This window comes from Cyprinodon tularosa, unplaced genomic scaffold, assembly GCF_016077235.1.
Source record: "Cyprinodon tularosa strain WSP-4 unplaced genomic scaffold, ASM1607723v1 ctg1735, whole genome shotgun sequence".
NCBI classification, from domain to species: Eukaryota; Metazoa; Chordata; class Actinopteri; order Cyprinodontiformes; family Cyprinodontidae; genus Cyprinodon; species Cyprinodon tularosa.
Window position 1 is genome coordinate 1479 of NW_024038561.1, and position 20617 is coordinate 22095.

The following is a 20617-nucleotide window of genomic DNA, read 5'->3' on the forward strand; positions in this document are numbered from 1 at the left end:
ATTAATTGGCAAGCCTTGGAAAATCTGTCTATGACAGTCAGGATAACAGTCTTATTCTTGGAGATGGGAAGACCAGTGATAAAGTCTAGGGCTATATGTGACCAGGGCCTACTAGGGACTGAGAGAGGTTGCAGGAGACCAACTGGAGGGTGGTGAAAGTTCGTTCCACATGCACATGTGGAACAGGCTGAGACAAACTCTAACACATCTTTGTTAAGAGAAGGCCACCAGAAATAGCGGCAGAGCAAACCGATAGTTCGGCTAACCCCGGGTGGCAAGAGAACCGTGATGAATGCACCCATTGGATGGCCTGAGAACAGGTTCTTGCCAGAACATAAAGCCGGTAGGGAGGTCTCCCCCATGGATCGGGTTCGCCCTTCAAGGCTGCTTCAATGGCTCTTTCCAAGTTCCAAGATAGCCCACCAACCACACAGGAAGGTGGAAGGATCGGCTCAGGGGTTTTAGAGGAGACATCAGAGGCAAACTGTCTTGACAGGGCATCTGGCTTAATGTTACGTGACCCAGGACGATAAGTAATATTAAGGTTGAATCAGGAGAAGAACAAAGTCCAGCAGGACTGCCGGGAGTTCAGCCTCTGTGTTTTGGAGGTAGGACAGATTTTTGTGGTCAGTCCAAACCACCACTGAGAGTTCTGCGCCTTCGAGCCAGTGCCTCCACTCTTCCAGTGAGAGTTTGATGGCTAGGAGCTCTCTGTTTCCAATATTATTATTTCTCTCGGAAGGAGTGAATCTTTTTGAAAAGAAGGCACATGGATGGAGCTTACTATCTGCTGGTGACCGCTGGGAGAGTACAGCCCCAACACCAGTATCTGATGCATCTACCTCCATGATCAATTGAGCTGAGGGATCAGGATGGATAAGGATGGGTGCCTTAGAGAATAGGGTCTTTAGTTCAGAGAAGGCTTTCTCAGCTTCATGGGTCCAGATGAATGGTCTTTTGGTGGAGATTAGGGCAGAGAGAGGAGCAGCTATGATGCTCAAATTTTGTAAGACCCTCCTGTAGAAATTGGCAAACCCTAGAAACTGCTGGAACTGTTTTCTGGTTTCAGGGGTTGGCCAGTCCATCACTGCCTTGATCTTAGCTGGGTCGGTCTTCACCTGTCCACTCTCAAAAACAAAACCAAGAAAAGAGATTGAAGGAACTTGAAATTCACTTTAACTGCTTTGAGATACAGGCGATTTTCTAGCAGGCGGTGGAGAACCTTTTTTACGTAGGTTTTATGTTCTTCCAGATCTCTGGAAAAGATCAGGATGTCGTCCCGGGAGACAAAACCGAAGACGTTTAGGTTGTCCCTCGGGTCATATTAACAAGGGCCTGAAAAACTGCTGAGGCATTTGAAAGGCCAAACGGCATGACCAGATATTCGAAATGAATAATGTGAGTCTTTAAAGCAGTTTTCCACTCACCCCGCTTCCGAATACAGAATGGAATCATCAATAATTGCTTCAGCCCACTTTAAAGCCTTGTCTCTGAGCAGGCTGATGATGTAGGATATCTTGTTGGCATCATCCGTAAATGACTGTGAAGACTGCCCGAACACTAGGGAGCACTGTAGCAAGAATCCTTTGCTTTTGTTCAGGTCACCGGCGAATGGCTCCGGAGTGGCCAAAACAACGTCTCTTGACATAGGAGACCTGAAAGTAGCTGCAGAATCAACAGGTAGGTTTTGGAGGAGGCAGAGACGGCATTGTGGAGCTTAACTCCTGTACTTGGAGTGACAATTGGCTAAGGGTTTGCATGATTGAAGTTTGTTGTTGAGCTATAGTCGAAATAGCTGAATCATGTCGGTCAAGGAGAGCTCCTTGTTCAGAAAGTGGGGTTTGTAATAGTCATGCTGTTTAGGCGGTTCTGACATGATTCTAGAGTAGACTCTGATGCAGACACAACAAGAGTCAGGAAGCTTTTTAAAATGTTTGTTTGTAAGTTTTACAGATAGATAGTTTGGTCCGGCATGGTAGTTCAGGGAACTGCGACTTAGACTGGAACTGCACAGGAAGAGAGATAAGTTAGATCTTTGGCAGGATGAGCTGAGTATTAAGAGATGATGCTGATTTCTTACAGTTCCTTGGAGAGAGGAGCGGATGGGAATGAGGTTGGATGAGTCCACAGAGATTGAGTTTGGCTGAGATGGGGTTATGGCTTGAGAGCTCCATAGGGTGGACAGGCAGGTGAGCGTTTGAGGATAGATCCAGGAGGACTGAGTGGAGAACTGGCTTGGAGACTGCAAAGCTTCTAAGAGAGAAGGAGGAAAGCTTGAGTCTTAGCACAAAGTTCAATTTAAGGTAGAGCTAGCAGGTAGGTTACCACTATGTGGAATTTTAACTGACTGGCCTCCGTCCCAGGGAATCCACTACTCTAAATACTGCTTCCTGATTGCGTCCAATTGGAACCAGCTGGAGGCTTGTCTGGGCTGGAGTCTCTGAGAAGGAAAATGTAAGAAAAAACCCTAACACAGCTCAGCACACAACCCTGTGGACCCAACATGTACACAGAGGAAGGGAAGCATGTTTGAAAGCCATATAAAAGTTTAAGATGGATTTTGTGTTTTAAAACCAAAGTTTATCAGGAAGAATATGGGCTTTGATCAAATTAGCTTTTCACTAATTTAGAGAAATTGGGATGTTTTCAGACCAATTCACAATGCAAATCCATGAGGTGAATAAAACATTATTTGGCCAAATAAGGTTTTAATAAATGATTTGCTTAAACAGGAACCAATAACCTTTAGTTAAATGATTCTTTACCCTCTTTGAAATAGCTAGCAGCGAATAGACATCAGTATTCCACTAAATGACTCTTGGCCATACTTGGTAATGGAAATGTAATGAGCTTATATGGAACACATGAACACTGTTATATCAGTATTTGAACCCTTAGTGGAATAAAGTTTGTCCAAGCTTCAACAACAGCTCAAAATAAGTTACTATAGCATAGTATGCAGTCCATCCGGTTAGCCTTGTCTTTATTCATCAGTAAACACATGAAATTATCACAATCCTCAAACAACATATTGTTTGTTCTGTCCCTAACTGTGCCAGACCTGCAAACCTATGTCCATGTCCGTTTGAAAGGTTTGAGTTCTCATCCAACAGCAGCTTAGCAGGGCAGGCTCACAGTAAGGGTGTGGGGGGTTGGGGGGGTCCTTTGTCCCATTCGGCTCACACCTAGGAAAAGGCTGCTGTAGGTGGCTTTCACCTCCAGTCCAGCTCTGTCAGTTCTAAATCTCAGAGATATGTATTGCAAATGGCCTTTTTCACCACAGTTCGGTTATGGAATGTCAATCATCACGACGTAGCCCTGTTCATTCTTGAGATCTGGGCCTTGAGCCGGGGTCTCCATGGTTGTTGCCTCTTCCGATGTGAACCCCTGGGCAGCTTTACGGAAAGAGAGTGAAATCCTCTGTGCTGTGGTTTTTTACTGTTCCCAGCTTTATGGGGGGCCAAGACACACCTATTTGGTGAGAGGTCTCACAGCTAATTTGTTAGCAAGACTGCATACTCTTCTCCAATTATCATGTGAAGATGACACATGGACATTGATTCTCAATGTCCAAAACTAAAACATCCTTCTTGAAACCTTATCTACCTATAACATCTGAAACAAAACAGGAACATTGGGTTCAACTGTCAGTCCTAACTATACCCTTTACCCTGAGTTTAAGCTTAATATATAACATGTGCTCTTATATAACATGGGACACCAGCCAGGTTGGAGATGACAATAGAGATTCCAGTTCTTGTGCAGACTAATGGTCAGTCCAGACAGTGTCCATTGCATCACAGTGGCTTATTCAATCCTACACCACATAATCTGTTTTAGAAAACAAATCTGCCCCAATAATGATGTGGTTCCAGATGATGGAATGGACCATAGCAGGTAGAGATGCTTTAAATTCTTTGAGATAGGGCCAAGGATGAGGGAGGTCTTGTTGTTCTCCGTCTCCATCACCCAATACGCTCTCGCCTGTGTCCGACCTTTCAGACATTTCAACGTCTTTTTCTGAATCCTACATAGACCATTCACGTTTGCAGTTTGAAGAACACCTGCTTGCTTCTGATGATTTCCTTTAGCTAACCAATAAGTGTTTGCGTTATATGACTCATCCAATTACACTAGTTTTCACTAGATGTGGGTGGAGCCAATGATCTGCATTGGATGGAGCAAATGACGAGAAATAAATATTTATAAACATTAAACCTTAGCCAAGAGTAGCGAGTAACCCATCCATCCATCCATCCATCCATCCATCCATCCATCCATCCATCCATCCATCCATCCATCCATCCATCCATCCATCCATCCATCCATCCATCCATCCATCCATCCATCTTCCTCCGCTTATCCGGGGTCGGGTCGCGGGGGCAGCAGCTTAAGAAGGGAGGCCCAGACTTCCCTCTCTCCAGCCACTTCTTCCAGCTCTTCAGGAGGAACCCCAAGACGTTCCCAGGCCAGCCGAGAAACATAGTCTCTCCAGCGTGTCCTGGGTCTTCCCCGGGGCCTCCCCCCGGTGGGACGTGCCCGGAACACCTCACCAGGGAGGCGTCCAAGAGGCATCCTAACCAGATGCCCAAGCCACCTCAACTGGCTCCTCTCGATGTGGAGTAGCGAGTAACGTTTGTTTTAAAAATGTAAGGAATAAAAAGTAGAGATACTTGTGTTAATGTAATTAGTAGAAGTCAGAAGTTGGAAGAAAAATAAGTAATGGAGTATAGATACCTAAAAAGTGTACTTAAGTACAGTAGCAAAGTATTTGTACTTTGTTACTTGACACCTTTGAAAATCGAAATATGCTGTCATTACATTCTTCAATCTTTGATATGTACTTAATTAAGATCATTACTTCTTATACTGACAGATGATCTCTTAATTAGATAAGCTGCTTAGGAAAACATGAGCATTAACACGTAACACGTCACCTCTCCAGGTCCACCAAACACATATTGGTGAGTTGGCCAAACTCCCATGCAGCCTCGAGCAAACTGCAGAGGGTTTAATAACAATCAGATAGACTCACCTCTGCACTATCCAGCATAGTCATAGTTGACCCTCTGAAGACCAGCAGGTTATTTTGGACAGAGAAGATAGATAGAGAGAAAGCTGAAGAAAGACGTTTTTAGTAAAGAGTAGCAATCATCTATAAACAGATGAAGAGTCCTCAGATTTCAGCTTTCAACAACATCAAGTCCAGCATTTAGCCTGATCCTCAGTTAATTTCAGAACAATCACCCCATTCTGCATGTGACCCAACATTTCTCAGTAACCCAGAATAACAACGGCATTAATGACACCCTGTTGTTAGAGGAGGCCAACTTGCACGAGGAGTTAGGTCTGCAGAACAGAACAGAAAACCCCTACAGCTTAAAGCTGCCATCTTCTCCATCACTAGCTTCGAACGGAAGAAGATCTTTGGATTAAGAGCAAAAAACAAAGTCCTGGTGTTTTGTTTTAATGAGAACTGTTTGATGAAGGGTTCCTACATGAGAAGATTGACAACAGAAGTAGGTGTTTCAAACGTGTTTAGAAAATAATAACCTTAAGCTGAACAGGAAGTGATGTAATGCTGTTAACCCACATCCAGTGCCCGATTGGTAGAGATACTTGTCTTTGCAACATTGCTCACTTTCTGTTCCTGCAACCCATAACCACTGAGGAAGAGGAGGGTTTTACTCTCAGCCTCAGAACATCTCTACCAGAGCTCTGAGAGACACAATGAAGGAAACATCTGTCAGATTTCTGCTCAGTAAGTAGATTCTTTCTGAACATTTCCTGGGTTTCTGTAGATAACTGATGATGGAGGAGAGGCTGGGAAACAGCCTGGAACTGGGTTAAAACACACTGAGGAGAAGTTCTACTGGAATCTGAAGAGAACAGATTAAACCTGGAAAATATTAATAGAACTTAATGATATAGAGCTATTTTCTACCTGCTGGAACAACATTTACAGTAATGGTCTGAATGGAAACTATCTGAGGTGTAAAACTGTTTTATGCGAGAAATGATGAAGTTTTTTGTTAAACCAAATTATTATAATTTTTCTCTTTTTAGTTCTAACCTCAGTACTGAGCTGCACAACAAACCAAGGTTGGTTCACTTCCTGTCTAACACCTTAATATTCAGAGTAAACATCTATGGTTAAGAAAATGTTCATGGTTTCTGTACGTATGAATAATAAGTTTGTCATTTCAGCAGCTTGTCTGACTGTGAGTCCCAGCAGATCTCAGTTCTTTAAAGGTAAAGAAGTGTCTCTGAGCTGTGAGGACAACAGCTCTGCTGGATGGACTGTATGGAGGAACACAACCAGAGAAACCAGGACTCAGTGTGGAGATGGATGGGGAGAAAAAGCTGGTTCTACCTGTAACATCAGCTGGTTGATACCATCAGACAGTGGAGTTTACTGGTGTTGGTCGTCCAGAGAGGGAGCAGCCAGCAGCAGCATCCAGCTCACTGTCACTGGTAAGATCAGACTGTGGAGTTAGTGTTGATGAAGCTGTGTGGAAATGGATGAAATGCTGTAGTTTGTCTCTGTGTTGAGGTGGATCAGTGATCCTGCAGAGTCCTGTCCTCCCTGTGATGGAGGGAGATGACGTCACTCTGAGCTGTCTAACAGAGACCACTCCCTCCAACCTCCCAGCTGCTTTCTATAAAGATGGCTCCCTCATCAGGACTGAGCCCAAAGGTCACATGACCCTCCACCATGTGACCAGCTCTGATCAAGGCCTCTACAGGTGTAACATCAGGGGTCATGGAGAGTCTCCATCCAGCTGGATCTCTGTTGAAGGTCAGAACCATGAAAACAATGTTTAATTCTGGGTTTTTAAAAGAAATGACTGGTAATTATCTAATAATTATCCTATTTCAGATAAACCATCAAACACTTTTACAACCCTTCCTGGTCCTTCAACCACTTCTTGTCCTGCAACTTCTCTTCCATCTACAACATCTTCTGTATTTCTCTGCTACTTCCTTTACTACGTTCTCCCGTTACTTTCAAAGATGATTCTTATGGTTGTGCTGCTGGTCCTACTGAGGAGACGATGTGTTGAGAGGAAATCTGAAGGTTAGAGGAAGCTTGTTCTGTTACGTAACAAAGGTTGATAACAACCAATAGAAAAGAACTGTGAAAATAATTACAATCTTTTTTTTGTTTTTTAAGAAGAAGTTGCAGGGGAAAATGTTTATGGTAACATTGGTGTTTCCAATTAAGGTAAGATTGTGATTTTTGTTTTCATTTTATGTGATTTTCCATCTATAATTAATGACTTACATGGATGACAGGAACCAGAACTTTTCAGAACTGGTGCTGGATAGATGTTAAAATATAACTTATAGAACCATAGATAAATCAGTTTTTCCTGCTGTAACCTTTATTGAACTTCATTATGTTTTACAGAGATTTTGATAAAGACAGGTTTTATATTATAACCTTTTAGGAAGTCAAAAAATCTTCCAAACCTCATTGATATCAGCAATATGAAGGAATAAACAGGAAATCATCTGTTGGTGTTTAAACAATGAAAGGATTTTAGGGAGGAGACAGTTAGTCAAAGAGCTCAGATTATTTCAGAAAGAGACGTCCTCTATTGAAACATTATAGGGTTAATAATGCCAATAATAGGTCATTTTAGGCAGATGTAATCTGTCATCAACATGCTGGTTGGTCAAAATGTGAAGTTGATCCTTCAGCTATTCTGTAGAATATAGATTTCTACCATTACTGAATAATTAACCGATCCAGATGGACAAATCTAACTTCTATAGGTCTGTAGTTGGTGTGTATCTTGGTGAATAACAGTAAACGTTCTAACCCTCTGTGCTGGATGGGCTGCCGCTGTTTGTGGTTTTTCTGCTAACTGACTATCAGACGCCATCGGGTTTCCTGTTCACATATTTTAGCTGAATATAAACCACATCTTCTCTCTCTGACACTGAGATGAAAACAGACTAAAGACAGGAAACAAAACTCACCTTTAATTTGTTGTCGCCTATGAAATTTAAAAATATCTTCTTTTCTACCTTTACACACTGTAAAAGGTTCAACCATGAATAACAAAATGGCAAACCAAAGAGTGTGATCCATGAGTAGGTACAGGGTCCAGGCCAGGGGATGTGATGTCCAGTGAGCATAGGGCACAGTTCAAGGCCTTCTAACACACCTTGATGTCTTGACAGGCTTAACCCGGGACACATGGAATGTGAGATGAATTCTCAAGGTTCTTGGGAGTCACAGACATGCGCAGACACTGAGTTTGTTTGAACTGAAACTGAAATCTCGATTAAAATGCAAAATGTGGCTGACAATAAAGATTGTTTGATTAATTGATTGACCAGAAAGAGAGATCATATCTCTCCTATCCTGGCTTCTCTTCATTGGCTTCCTGTTAAATCCAGAATATAATTTAAAATCCTCCTTCTCACATATAAAGCCTTAAATGGCCAAGCTCCATCTGATATCGGAGATCTGATTGTTCCTTATGTTCCTAACAGAGAACTACGCTCTCAATCTGCAGGTTTACCAGTGGTTCCTAGAATTTCTAAAAGTAGAATGGGAGGCAGATCTTTTAGTTATCAGGCTCCTCTCCTGTGGAACCAACTACCAGTTTTAGTCCGTGAGGCAGACACCCTGTCTACTTTTAGGCTAGGCTTAAAACTTTCCTTTTTGATAAAGCTTCTAGTTAGAGTGGCTCAGGTTATCCTGATCTATCTCTATAGTTATGCTGCTATAGGCTTAGACTGCTGGAGGACATAGGGACCCGTTTTTCATCATTCTGCTTCATTCTATCTCTATAGTTCTGCTGCTATAGGCTTAGACTGCTGGAGGACATAGGGACCCCTTTTTCATCATTCTGCTTCATTTTATCTCTATTCTCCCACTCTGCAGAATCTGTCAGTTCAATCTCTAACGTTCTGCTCTCTCTGCTTTTTCTCATAGTAGCTTCATCTGGTCTGTTCCTGTTTGGCTGTGACTCCATCCTGGAGAGAAATATCAGCTGTGCTGCTTCCATCAACACCTTTGTTTCTAGATGTTGGAGCTTGGCCTGTTTTCCAGTGTAGTCCTGTTTCTCTGACTGTGACTAACTGGATGTGCTCTCTTCGTCCTCTGACATGGGAGCTGGCTTGGAGCTCGTCTGCCTGGCTGTATGTTTCCTGGACGGGGCCGCCTGTGGAGCTGGTTGACAGTTGCCTTTTGTATCTATTCTTCTTTTTCTATGTCTGCTTCTGTCTCCTTGAACCCCAGTGGGCCTCAGCAGATGGCCACTCACACTGAGCCTGGTTCTGCTGAAGGTTTCTTCCTGTTAAAAGGGAGTTTTTCCCTTCAACTGTCGCTACAAGCATGCTTTGTGTGAGGGATTGCTGAAGAGTCAATGAGTCAATGCAATCAGCTGGTTTTCCTTACATAGACTGGATGATCTGGTGAACTGTAAAGTGCATTGAGATGACATGTGTTGTGAACTGGCACTATAGAAATAAACTATAGCGCCAGTTCACAAAAAGCTGTATATGAGTGGTAAACATGTGATTTATTCTACCACTTGAGGTTCCCCAAAGTTTTCCCTTTCCAGCAAGCAATGGTATAACATATGCTATTTTAGACCAGCCAGTGGATTATGACTAGGGCTGTAATTTCAAAACGGACCTCGCACTGGGTCATAAATGCAAAACACTGGTCAGAATCGTCTTGCAATAATTCTGGAGGCTCCCTGATAACAGGTAACGGGGTTGCCAGAGGCGTCATGTGAACTGACGAATGCGGAAGTGGAGTTCCAGGTTGGTCTTGGTTACTTAGTAGACCCAGAATCTACCTAACGCCAGATTTTAAATTACTGATACAATTTTCAATGCCTGTCTGACACTGCTGGTCTGGCAATGGGTCCATTTTTGGTCAGATTATTCTGTAACAAAGAGAATCTGAGGACCCAGAATTCAGCCAGAACACAGGGTAAGGGTTTAAAATTTTATTATATACAAAACTGCAGCAGGATGGGAAAGACTCGTCTGAGACCTGAGCTGGATCCCCCCCACCTCTGTACTGAGAGAGGGAATATTGCTGACTAGGAAATGACAGATGGAATTAATTCAGACAGAGAGTTCTGGATCACAGACCTGGCGATCGTTTGAATCCAAAAATAGAAATTCAGTGGTGTTGCCAGTTGGCGTATAATGTCACGGACCCTTCCTGTGCTCAGAACTTCCAGGACATCTCTAGGGAATCCTTCTGTGTTCGATAAAGATTTGTCCATAGGAATGCAATGGGTGAGAACAGAACCGTGAGAGCAGAATCAAGCACGAATAGCAAAAGGATAAACCAGAGTGCGTGATCCGTGAGTAGGTACAGGGTCCAAGCCAGTTGATCCGATTTTCAGAGAGAAAGGGTCATCCAAGGGAGACAGGGGACAGTTCCAAGCCCGGTAACAGGCAGGCTTTCAGATCTGACAAGCTTCAGGCACGCTCAGATAATCAAGAGGCAAGACAGGTCAGGCAAACAGGCAGGAAGTCAGGAACAAAACGACAGAACAGACCTCAGTGGATTGCTCGAAATGATCTAGCACTGAAGGCTGGTTAGATACTAATAGGGGCAGGTTGATTAGATGAGTCGTAAGGAGAACATGGCAGAGCTGAGCAGGTTTGTCTTCCCTGGAATCAGACCAGTATCAGTGCTGAGATCATGAAAACTACATCCATATTTCTAAATAAATTACTAAAGGCAGACTTGATTTTCTTTCACCTTTTGCTTATAAAGAACCTGAATAAAATAATCCACTATACCCCACGTAATGCTGATATAAACATATTGACATTAATACACACTTAAAACTGGCTAATTTATTCTTTATCTCTAATTACATATGAGACTCCTAGATGACTTACAGAGACACTGACATTTTTCTTCTCCTACATAAAAATCAACCAGTTCTGAAAAGAGCATAAATTCTTTGACTCCTTTAATTTTAGTATATCGAAGTGAAAAAAAAATCATTGTTAAATTTTTGTCAGTTTTTGATTGATACACTAACAATGCAATCTCAAATTAGTTAGACATTCAACTTCAGACTATGGTTGCTATTGAAGATCAAATGTCAGTGACTTAAGCAAAAGCAATTCCCCCCGACGTCACATCCTTCAACAGAAATTACTTAAGCAACCAACTTAATCTGCACCTTCTGTTTTACCTGTGGCCATTCAGGTCTGAGAGGAAAGGAACACTGGTTGTCAGCTGAAGCTATGTTATGCAGCCCAACCCCCCCTCTGGAGAAATTTCTGCTCGCTGGCTGAACCAGACTACATCCAGCCTATACTTCAGGGAGACTGAATGTAGTGATTGCTTCAAACCAAGCTGAACATAGTTTTTAGATAACCTGCCCGCTGAAGCAGATGAGAGAACCATCCAGGTTGTTTAATCAACATCCGATCCGAATTAGTGGTGCCGAGGTTCTACTACGAAGTCGGTGAACCTGATGGTGTTGGGAGCTGTGCTGCTGCCTGCCTGAGCCGCGGCTACTGTGCTATCCGCCACAGCTTTAGGGACACTTCCTTTTATTTCAAGCTGCTGTTAGTGATCAAAATAAGCCCTGCAGATCTGCCTCTTTTGTTATTGCATCGGATTAATCCAATCACACCCCCCACCCCACCCCCTTCCTTCCAGCAGATCACCTTCTGTATGCTGTACCGTTAACAGAGCATCTCTGCTCATGTTCTGGTCTGATGTAGATTTCTTCAGTCAGTGGAATTAAACAGGTTTTTGCTGTAGCTGTGAGTAATGTAGCTGAAATATTTTTTTGTGATTTCAGAGGTCTGACCAGGAAGAGATGTTGCTGATGCTTTTCATCAGGGAGAGAATCCATCAGTCCATCAATGATGACCAGCTGGCAGCTCCTGCCTCCAGAGCCTAACATCACTTTACATCTGCAGTTTCATTCAGAAATGCCTTCTGTTCATCACTTCTTCGCTGAGAATATTTTCTTCCTGATGCAATGATTATCTCAGCAAAAAGTGTTGAATCAATCATTTGTCTTAGAAACGTCTCTGTTTTCTTTATCTGATGTGTCTCAAACTTGTTAACCTGCAGACAGTAGACTGTAAGGTCTGTGTTGAATGTTATGCTGAACATAAGATGGACAGAAACTGTTCTAAAACAACCTAAAATAAGCAATTAATTAATAGTGATTATTTTAGTGAGTGATTACTCTGACAATTAAGTCATTTGATAAATATTGATCTTGTTCTTCAGCTTATTTTTATCCATCCATCCATTTTCAAACACGCTTAATCCCAAGTGGGGGGAAGAGGCGGGGTCCACCCTGGACAGGTCACCAGGGCAACACAGAGACAAACAGGACAAACAACCATTCACGCACACACTCACACCTAAGGAGAACGTAGAGAAGCCAATGAACCTAACAGTCATGTTTTTGGACTTTTGGACCACGCATGCTCAGGGAGAACATGCAAATTCCATGCAGAAAGACCCCGGGCCAGGAATCGAACCCAGAACCTTCTTGTTGCAAGGCAGCAGTGCTACCCACTGCCTCACTTAGCAGCCTCAGCTTATTTTATGATTAATAGAACTACATAAAAAATCCATAAGAAAATAATATAATTAATTTCTTAAATAACAACAAACTTTTTATTTTTTTATTCTATTTTTATTTTTATTTAACAATGTCCTGTCTGGAATGTGGCAATAAGAATAATTGTCTTGATGCCAAAAAGAGCCCAACAGATTTTACTTTCACAAGTGTAGCAGTATGGCAATCGCCATATTGCTCCACTTGTTTCATGCATACAAATTGCTTTATTATAATTATGCAGGGGGTTTTACAGTTTATATGGACACTGCAATGTAAATAGAGCAGAAAAACAGAAGAAGAAAAGGAAAAAAAAGAGAAAAGATGAAAGAAAGAAAAGATACAAAGGAGACAATGACAAAACATTTTCAGTCTGCTTCATCACCTGTAACGAGATGAAAAAAGAACAGCACAACCGAAAGACATGGTACGAGATACACAATAAAGCAACACCTTGAAACTATCGCTAAAGTAATATTATTAAGTCTGACATGTACTCTGTGTTACCTGAAGATACGGATGTGGGCTTTCTGTATGGAAGTGAATCTCTGAGTACCTGGAGCCTAGCACCTGTAATTGTTTGTGAGGGTGCACTTGTTCATGTAAAGTTTATCCATAGAAAAATGTTCAATAGTGGTTGTGGACAGCTGGAGTGGCACAGCCCCCAGAGCACTGAGTCCAGCGCCGGAAGACCCATAGCCCCAGGCGCCCAAAGGGACCCCAAGAGCGAAGGCACCAAGGAGGGGCCAGCCCTGGAAATCAGACCCCCACCAAGGGAGGAGGAGAGACAGCCCCGAAGAAGCCCCCCAGCCACCGTCATGCCGGCGCCCCAGGGAGCCGCTGGGACGAGTCCAGCAGGAGGGACGGGCAATACCCAAAAACCCCCGGCGCCGGCACCAACACCTACACCCGGACACCAGCCCCCGAACGACTCCCCCCCGACACCGGTCCTACAACACCAATCTGAAGAAGAAGAAAGCCCCACAACACAGCAAAGCACAAATCCTGAGTCCCATTCCAAGCTCTGATTCCCCCGCTCACACCCACCCTCCCACACAAAAAAATCCCCCTCATTGAAGAAGAACGGCCAACACAAGTCAGTGTCCAACACCCATCGCCACAGCACGAGGACTCCTCCACCCAGACGCTCCTCCCCAGGCAAATCAACATGCCTGCCATCCCAGGAGATAAACAAGCCCGCTGGGACACCGACCGAGGGAACCCCACCGACAGCGCACCGCCGGCACACGGGGGCCCGAGCGGCCCTGACAGAAACAACACCGGAAGGCCGATATGGATGGACCAACGGCACCAAGCAAGCCCCCAGGCGGATTCCCCCCCACCCAAAAACACAGCGAAACCACTTCACTCCCACCGACCACAGCAAACACAGCCGCAAGGCAAAACAAAGGACAGAGCAGCAAAGCCGCCCCAGCCGCGCGCCAGAAGTCGAGCACAAGCAGTAAAAAGAAAGCAACAGACACGACCCTGCCGATCCCGCCGTGCCCGGCGCGAAAGCAGCACGACCCACCCCGCTCCGGCCACGCACCGCCCACGGGCCGCCGAGAGGAGAACGGCCACGCTGACCGCGGCCCGCCCCCCCACCACCAAACACCAAGCAGCCCCCCACTCCCAAACCGCCCCCGCGCACAATCCACCGCACTGGGCACCACCGGCACCCGCCCCAACAAAGCGAAGCCACACCCCTGAAGCCCGCAACCAGCCCACAACAGACACACATGAACCCCGGCCACAGGCGCGACCACCCCTCGGAAGGCGTGTCTGTCGGGTTGAGGAGATCCTCAAAGTATTCCTTCCACCGCCCGACAATATCCTCCTTCAAGGTCAGCAGCTCCCCGCTCTCACTGAAAACAGTGTTAGTGAAGCACTGCTTTCCCCTCCGGAGGGGCCGGACGGTTTGCCAGAATCGCTTTGAGGCCAACCGATAGTCTTTTTCCATGGCCTCTCCGAACTCCTCCCAGGCCCGAGATTTTGCCTCTGCAACCGCCAGGGCCGCGACACGCTTGGCCTCACGGTACGTGCTTGCTGCTTCAGGAGTCCCACAAGCCAGCCAAGCTCGATAGGACTCCTTCTTCAGCTTGACAGCATCCCCTACAGTCGGTGTCCACCACCGGCTCTTCCAGCATATCCAACTCACCAACGGGTGGTGGTCGGTGTACAGCTCTGCCCCTCTCTTCACCCGAGTGTCCAAGACATGCAGCCGAAGATCAGAAGATATGACTACAAAGTCGATCATCGACCTTTGGCGTAGGGTGCCCTGGTGCCCTGTTGCACCGATGGACATCCTTATGCCTGAACATGGTGTTCATTATGGACAATCCGTGACTTGCACAGAAGTCCAATAATGAGACACCATTCAGGTTCAGAGCTGGGGGCCCGTTCCTCCCGATCACGCCCCTCCAGGTCGTTTCCCACTTGGGCGTTGAAGTCTCCCAGTAGAATGATGGAATCCCCGGGATGGGCGCCTTCTAACACCCTCCCCAGGGATGCTTAAAAGGCCTGGTACTCCGTACTGCCGTTCGGCCCATAGGCCGAGACAACTGTCAGAGTCCTCCCTTCAACCCAAAGGCGAAGGGATGCGACCCTCTCGTCTACCGGGGTGAACTCCAACATGAGATGGCTGAGCTGGGGGGAGACAAGCACAACCACCCCCGCCCTCCGCCTCTCCCCGCGGGTCACTCCAAAGTAGGAGAGAGTCCAGCCTCTCTCAAGGAGCTGGGTTCCAGAGCTCTGCCTGTGTGTAGAGGCAAGCCCAACTATTTCCAGCCGGTATCGCTCCACCTCTTGCACAAGCTCTGGCTCCTTCTCCACCAGTGAGGTGACATTACATGTCCCCACAGCCAGTTTAAGCGGATCAGGTCGCCGAGGTCTCCGCCTCTGGCTGCCGCTCAATCCCCTTTGCACCGGTCCCTCATGGTTCCCCCTGCAGGTGGTGGGCCCACTGGGGGATGGCCTCGTGTCGCTCCTTCGGGCTGGGCCCGGCCAGGTCCCGTGAGGAAGAACCCGACCACCAGGCGCTCCCCGACAAACCCCAACCCCAGGCCTGGCTCCAGGATGGGGTCCCGGCTCCGCCGTACCGGACGACGTCACTTGCCTTGCTGTGTTTCTCGTCATAAGGGTTTTTGAACCGCTCTTCGTCTGACCTGTCACCCAGAGCCTGTTTGCCTTGGGAGACCCTACCAGGGGCATTTATCCCCCGACAACATAGCCTCTGGGATCACCCAGGCACTGAAACCCCTCCACCACCTTAAGGTGGCAGTTCAAGGAGGGGGTACAATGTAGCCTCTATAATGTGTTCAGCATGGGGTAGCTAAGCTACAATGTTAGAAAGTCCATTGTAGCAGTTAGCTTCAGCAACATGTTACTCATTCAGTCTGTAGTGAGCATTAACATTCAGTTAAAACTCTTAAAAATATCAGCAGTTGAATCAGAAAGCTTATTTCAAATAGAACACCAACACAACTATCTATTCTACCTAGGTCAGCCAAGCAGAACGATTATTAAGCATCAGATGAAAGGGGAAGGATAAAGGACGTCCAACAGCAGCTCTCAAAGAGATTTTGGATAACTTTCTGATGCAATAATAAGAGGGGACTTTGCAAGGTGGGTCAATTTTATAACTCAGTGCAGTAGGAGACATGTCCTTTATAGCTATGTTGGTTAGCTTGTAGCCGTGAACTCCAGCAGCACCTTGGTGCTGCTCAGTCTGCCTCCATCTCAGGCAGCCACGGGTCTGGCGGCTTCTAACGGCTCATTTGGCGAACAGCGATTGGGGGCCCCGTTGTTCGGCGGCTAGGTTAAGGTTCACAGAGCTGAATTAACTCTTCTCTGTCTCTGCTGCAGCAGGCTTCCGGAAATACTGCGTTCAACTCAGTTTGAATCACAGGAAGAATAAAAACAATGCATTCAGCTCCTTCTGAATTGCAGGAAAAAGGCAGTCTGACTCAGTCCAGCGAGCACAGACTTCCGTGGAGGATTTTGGTTGCTACTTAGCATAGCCGTCAGCTGGGAATGCTCAAACGAGCTGTATGCGTTGTAGGACCGCCGAAAAAATAAAACGTTGTAACAGGAAGTCGGCTCTTTTAAAACCTCCACCGGAGGGATGTGTCTTCAGAGGGGACAGAGGGGAGTAGTTCTGTTTACATCAGCTGCACCTGATCAAAACAGTCAGGACACAGTAAGCACCTCCCACCCAGGGTTGTCAGACACTCTGCTGTAACAGTTGACCTTCCAGTTAAAACCTCAGAAAACTTAGGCTACTCATGGTTGTGATCAGTAGCTATATGTATAACAGAAATAATCCCAACAGACACCTACTTCGAGGTGTTATTGTCAATCTTTTAGGCTCACACTATGCAGTTGCCATGATCTGGAGGACTGAGAATTTACACAGACATTTCCAAAAAGATAATAAATGGTACTAATGACAGAAGCATTCCTGCCAGAGGCCAACATGCAACTGGAAAAGGTCAAACTTAATGCCAGCAATGCAGGTCAAACTTCTACACTTGCACAGACACCAGATGACCCCTAAAATACCCCCTACTTGTGGAGCACCCCCAAAGGGCACCACAAGGGATATGGTTAAATAACTTCAGCAGGTCCACAAAACACATATGGAAGAGTTGGGCAAACTCCCACGCAGCCTTGAGCTCACTGCAGAGGGTTTAGAGCTAATCAAGTGTTTAATAACAATCATCTAGAATCACCTCTGCAGTATCCAGCATATGCCTTTTCTTCGAGGCTGAGAAATATGATCCTCCTACAGTTGTAATGCATCCTATTATCTACCACCTACCCAGTCTCTTAGTCCCAGGCACTTTCGCTGACTTCCACGCAATGTTGAGGTCAGACCAGATCTCATCCACCGTTTTGCCACTATGAAGTATTTTGATCAACTTGTTGACTTCAGTCTGGGTGATAAGCCATCAATCCTTCCTGGAGCACACTGCCTCTTCTTTTGCCACGGAAGCCATGTCAGGCTGGTTAAGGAGATTCACAGTCTATCCCTTCCGCTGTCCAACAATGTCTGAAATAGTTTGAGAAAAGCACTGTTGCACTGACCTGCTAATTGGTGGCAGCCTAGGGCAGGTCTATTAGTGTGCACACCCGAAGTGCTTTGCCTCACATTTGTGAAGGCATAAATGTAGGGTGACCATATTTTCATTTGGGAAAACCAGGACACCTTGGGGGGTGGGTGGGGGTGGGGGGATCTGTGGCATGCACTCACTTAACGTTGGCCTACGTAATCGTACAATAACATGATATTTACAGTTGATGTATTAAAAATGCTTTTCAGTAAAAGTCAACAGCAATAACTCCAATAACAAACGACAATTTTATTCAAAATGTTTTTATTAAAAATGCTTAACAATTCCTGTAATGAATAAATAGCACAATGAAAGAAATAATGTCTCATCATCGGGATTTGCTCCGTGATCAGAGGAAAGGTTACTTGGCGCCGAATAGTGGTTAAAATTGGAAGTTCAGTTTAATATAATACAACTCTGTGAATAGTTCCGTCTGAAATGAATGAAAATAGTTGTTTTAATGGTTATAGAGTCAGATATGTGGCGGTAATGTTTGGTTTATCTAAATGTTTTTATCTGTTACTGTGTAAATGGGTTTGGCTGGAATTTAAGGACAGATTCTAATAGATCTGCCGGGTGGGGACTATAAATCTGATAGGAGTTTAATTTTTTATTGTTGTTTTGTACAATATGCTTAACTAAGTATTTTTTTGTTGAATATTAGAGATTTTGCAGATATATTTTTATACATACATTGTTTAGATTTACTTATATATTTCTACCCCTTTTATAGAATAGAAAATCCCTTTATTGTCCCACAATGGGCAAATTTACAGCAGCAGAAAGATTTTTGAAAATGGTCACACAAATGAGGACCTTAGAAGAATGTGTAAGAAAAACATAATAGGGAAGAGTTCAAATATAAAAAATACAATTCTGTAAAGTGTTTTAACAATATAAAGCTGGAGAATAAATAACCACTATACAGCTATGGACATTTTTACAGTAATGGATATTTGAAGATAGCAGCAACATCAGAGATGTGCAGAATGACAGCAGCAGGTTATTTAACTGACTAAGGTTTCTATCATTACATTTGATTTTATTTGTTCCTGCTCCCGGTGGTTGGAACATTTATTCCACTCTGGATTCTTGTGAGTGTAGTCTTTGTTCACTTTAACTTTTAAAAAAATAAATAAATAAACAAACAGTTTTGAAAACCTCGGTATTCATTCTTTTCCTGCTTTGTGTGTCAACTTTCACGGTTGCTAAGCAACAGAGCATACGGCGGTAAAACCCGCCCAAGGCTGGACCTGTTGGAATTTACAGCTAAAACTCTTCTTGTCTCCTTATTTTCAAGGACTTGGAAGGATCCAGTCTAGGTAGACCGCGTCCTGGGAGGATGCAGCCCAGGTTTTCGAACAGAGCCTCTGATTAAGAACAGGGATGCCCGCACTGACGCGGCTCAGGGATTACATCACACGCAGCGTCGTGCGCAGTGCCCTAGTGGCTGTAAATTTAATGGTCCAATTAAGGTAATTTAAAAAATCAGGATATTTCCTCACTTTCCAAAAAAAACCCGGAACGCCCGGGACAGGACGTGAAATACGGATATGTCCCGGGAAATACGGACGTTTGGTCACCCTACATAAATGTCACCTAACTTCTTGCGAGTTGTGCAAGAGAGTCTTGCTGAAAACTAGCTGCAGAGAATTGAGGACCCATGTCAAAAAACTGAAGAGGCAGCCGGTAATAAACTTTTATAGGATCTTACTGATACTGCTCTTTAAATTATTATGTGTAATTTGAGTGGAGTCCTCCTCGTTTGATTTATACTCATAGGCTGCAGTGGTCTAAATAATTTGGGAAATGTGTATCCATGTTGTGCTTTATCGGGTTGTGTTGTATGGTATTTAAGGTTAAATGTCTAGGCAAGGTGCAATATTGTGGTACATTTTGTAAAACTGTTATGTGTATATGAAGATTGATTAAAGTATTTTGATTTAATTTATATTCTGTGTATGCTGAATATTATATGTTCACCAACAATCCTAACTGTCTTACTGTCCTAAGGTTTTTACCTGACTAATGTTAAGACTGACCACAAAATGGGCAAATAAAAAGAATGGAAAAAGTCTCAGCTGCTCTGTCTGAGTAAATCCAGCTATACTCTTAAAGTCATGGGTCCAGCCCTTTCAAGTGTGGGGTGCAGTTACAGAATCACTTGACAAGCACTACTTCCCTCTTGAAATTAAGCACAGTTCACCTGAATTGTTTTGAGGCTGACCATTAGTCTTTCTACATAGTCTCTCCAAATTCTTCCCATGCACAATTTTTGCCTCTGCAAAAGACTGGGCAGTGCCACGCTTGGCCTCACAATACATGCTTGCTGCCTAATGATTCTCACAAGGCAACCAGGCTTGATAGGACTAATTCTTCATCTTGACACCATCCCTTACTGCCAGTTCTCACCACTGGGTTTGGGAAATGCCACCACAACAGACACAGAAAATTTACAGCTACAGCTACAGCTTTATAATACGTAGAGGCTGAGGACAGGGACCTCCAACAAACATTGTCCTCCATTGGCCTCCTTCTGAATCTTGGAGAAGCTCTCCTGCAGGCGGGAGTTAAACATGTCGCTAATCGAGGGCTCCATTAGCTTCGTCAATACTCACTTGGGCCTGCAGAATTTTTCCGACTTCATCCTATTCCAGCATATCCAGCTCACCACCATTTGGTGATCGGTGGACAGCTCTGCCACTGTCTTTACCCAAGTGTCCAAAACACATGCATTCATAGGCAGAAGATACAACAACAAAATTGGTCATCAACCTCTGTCCTAGTGTGTCCAAGCGCCAAGTACAATGATGGATAACATTGTGTTCAGCTTAATCTTGGCATCTTCTTCATCACTATTTTTTTTGGGGGGGGTGGGGGGGGGGGGGGGTACAGCACTTGTGGCTCATTTTCTTTGGACAG

At 44.7% G+C, this 20617-nt stretch overlaps 1 protein-coding gene across 1 annotated transcript; it reads left to right on the forward strand.

The window, feature by feature from the left end:
- The first annotated feature begins 6182 nt into the window (after nt 1-6182).
- LOC119781267 lies at nt 6183-13551 on the forward strand. Its single transcript, XM_038281676.1, has 4 exons — nt 6183-6474; nt 6554-6799; nt 6881-7078; nt 13418-13551. The coding sequence occupies exons 1-4, from the start codon at nt 6183-6185 to the stop codon at nt 13549-13551; spliced, it is 870 nt and encodes a 289-aa protein (XP_038137604.1).
- Nucleotides 13552-20617: the final 7066 nt, after the last annotated feature.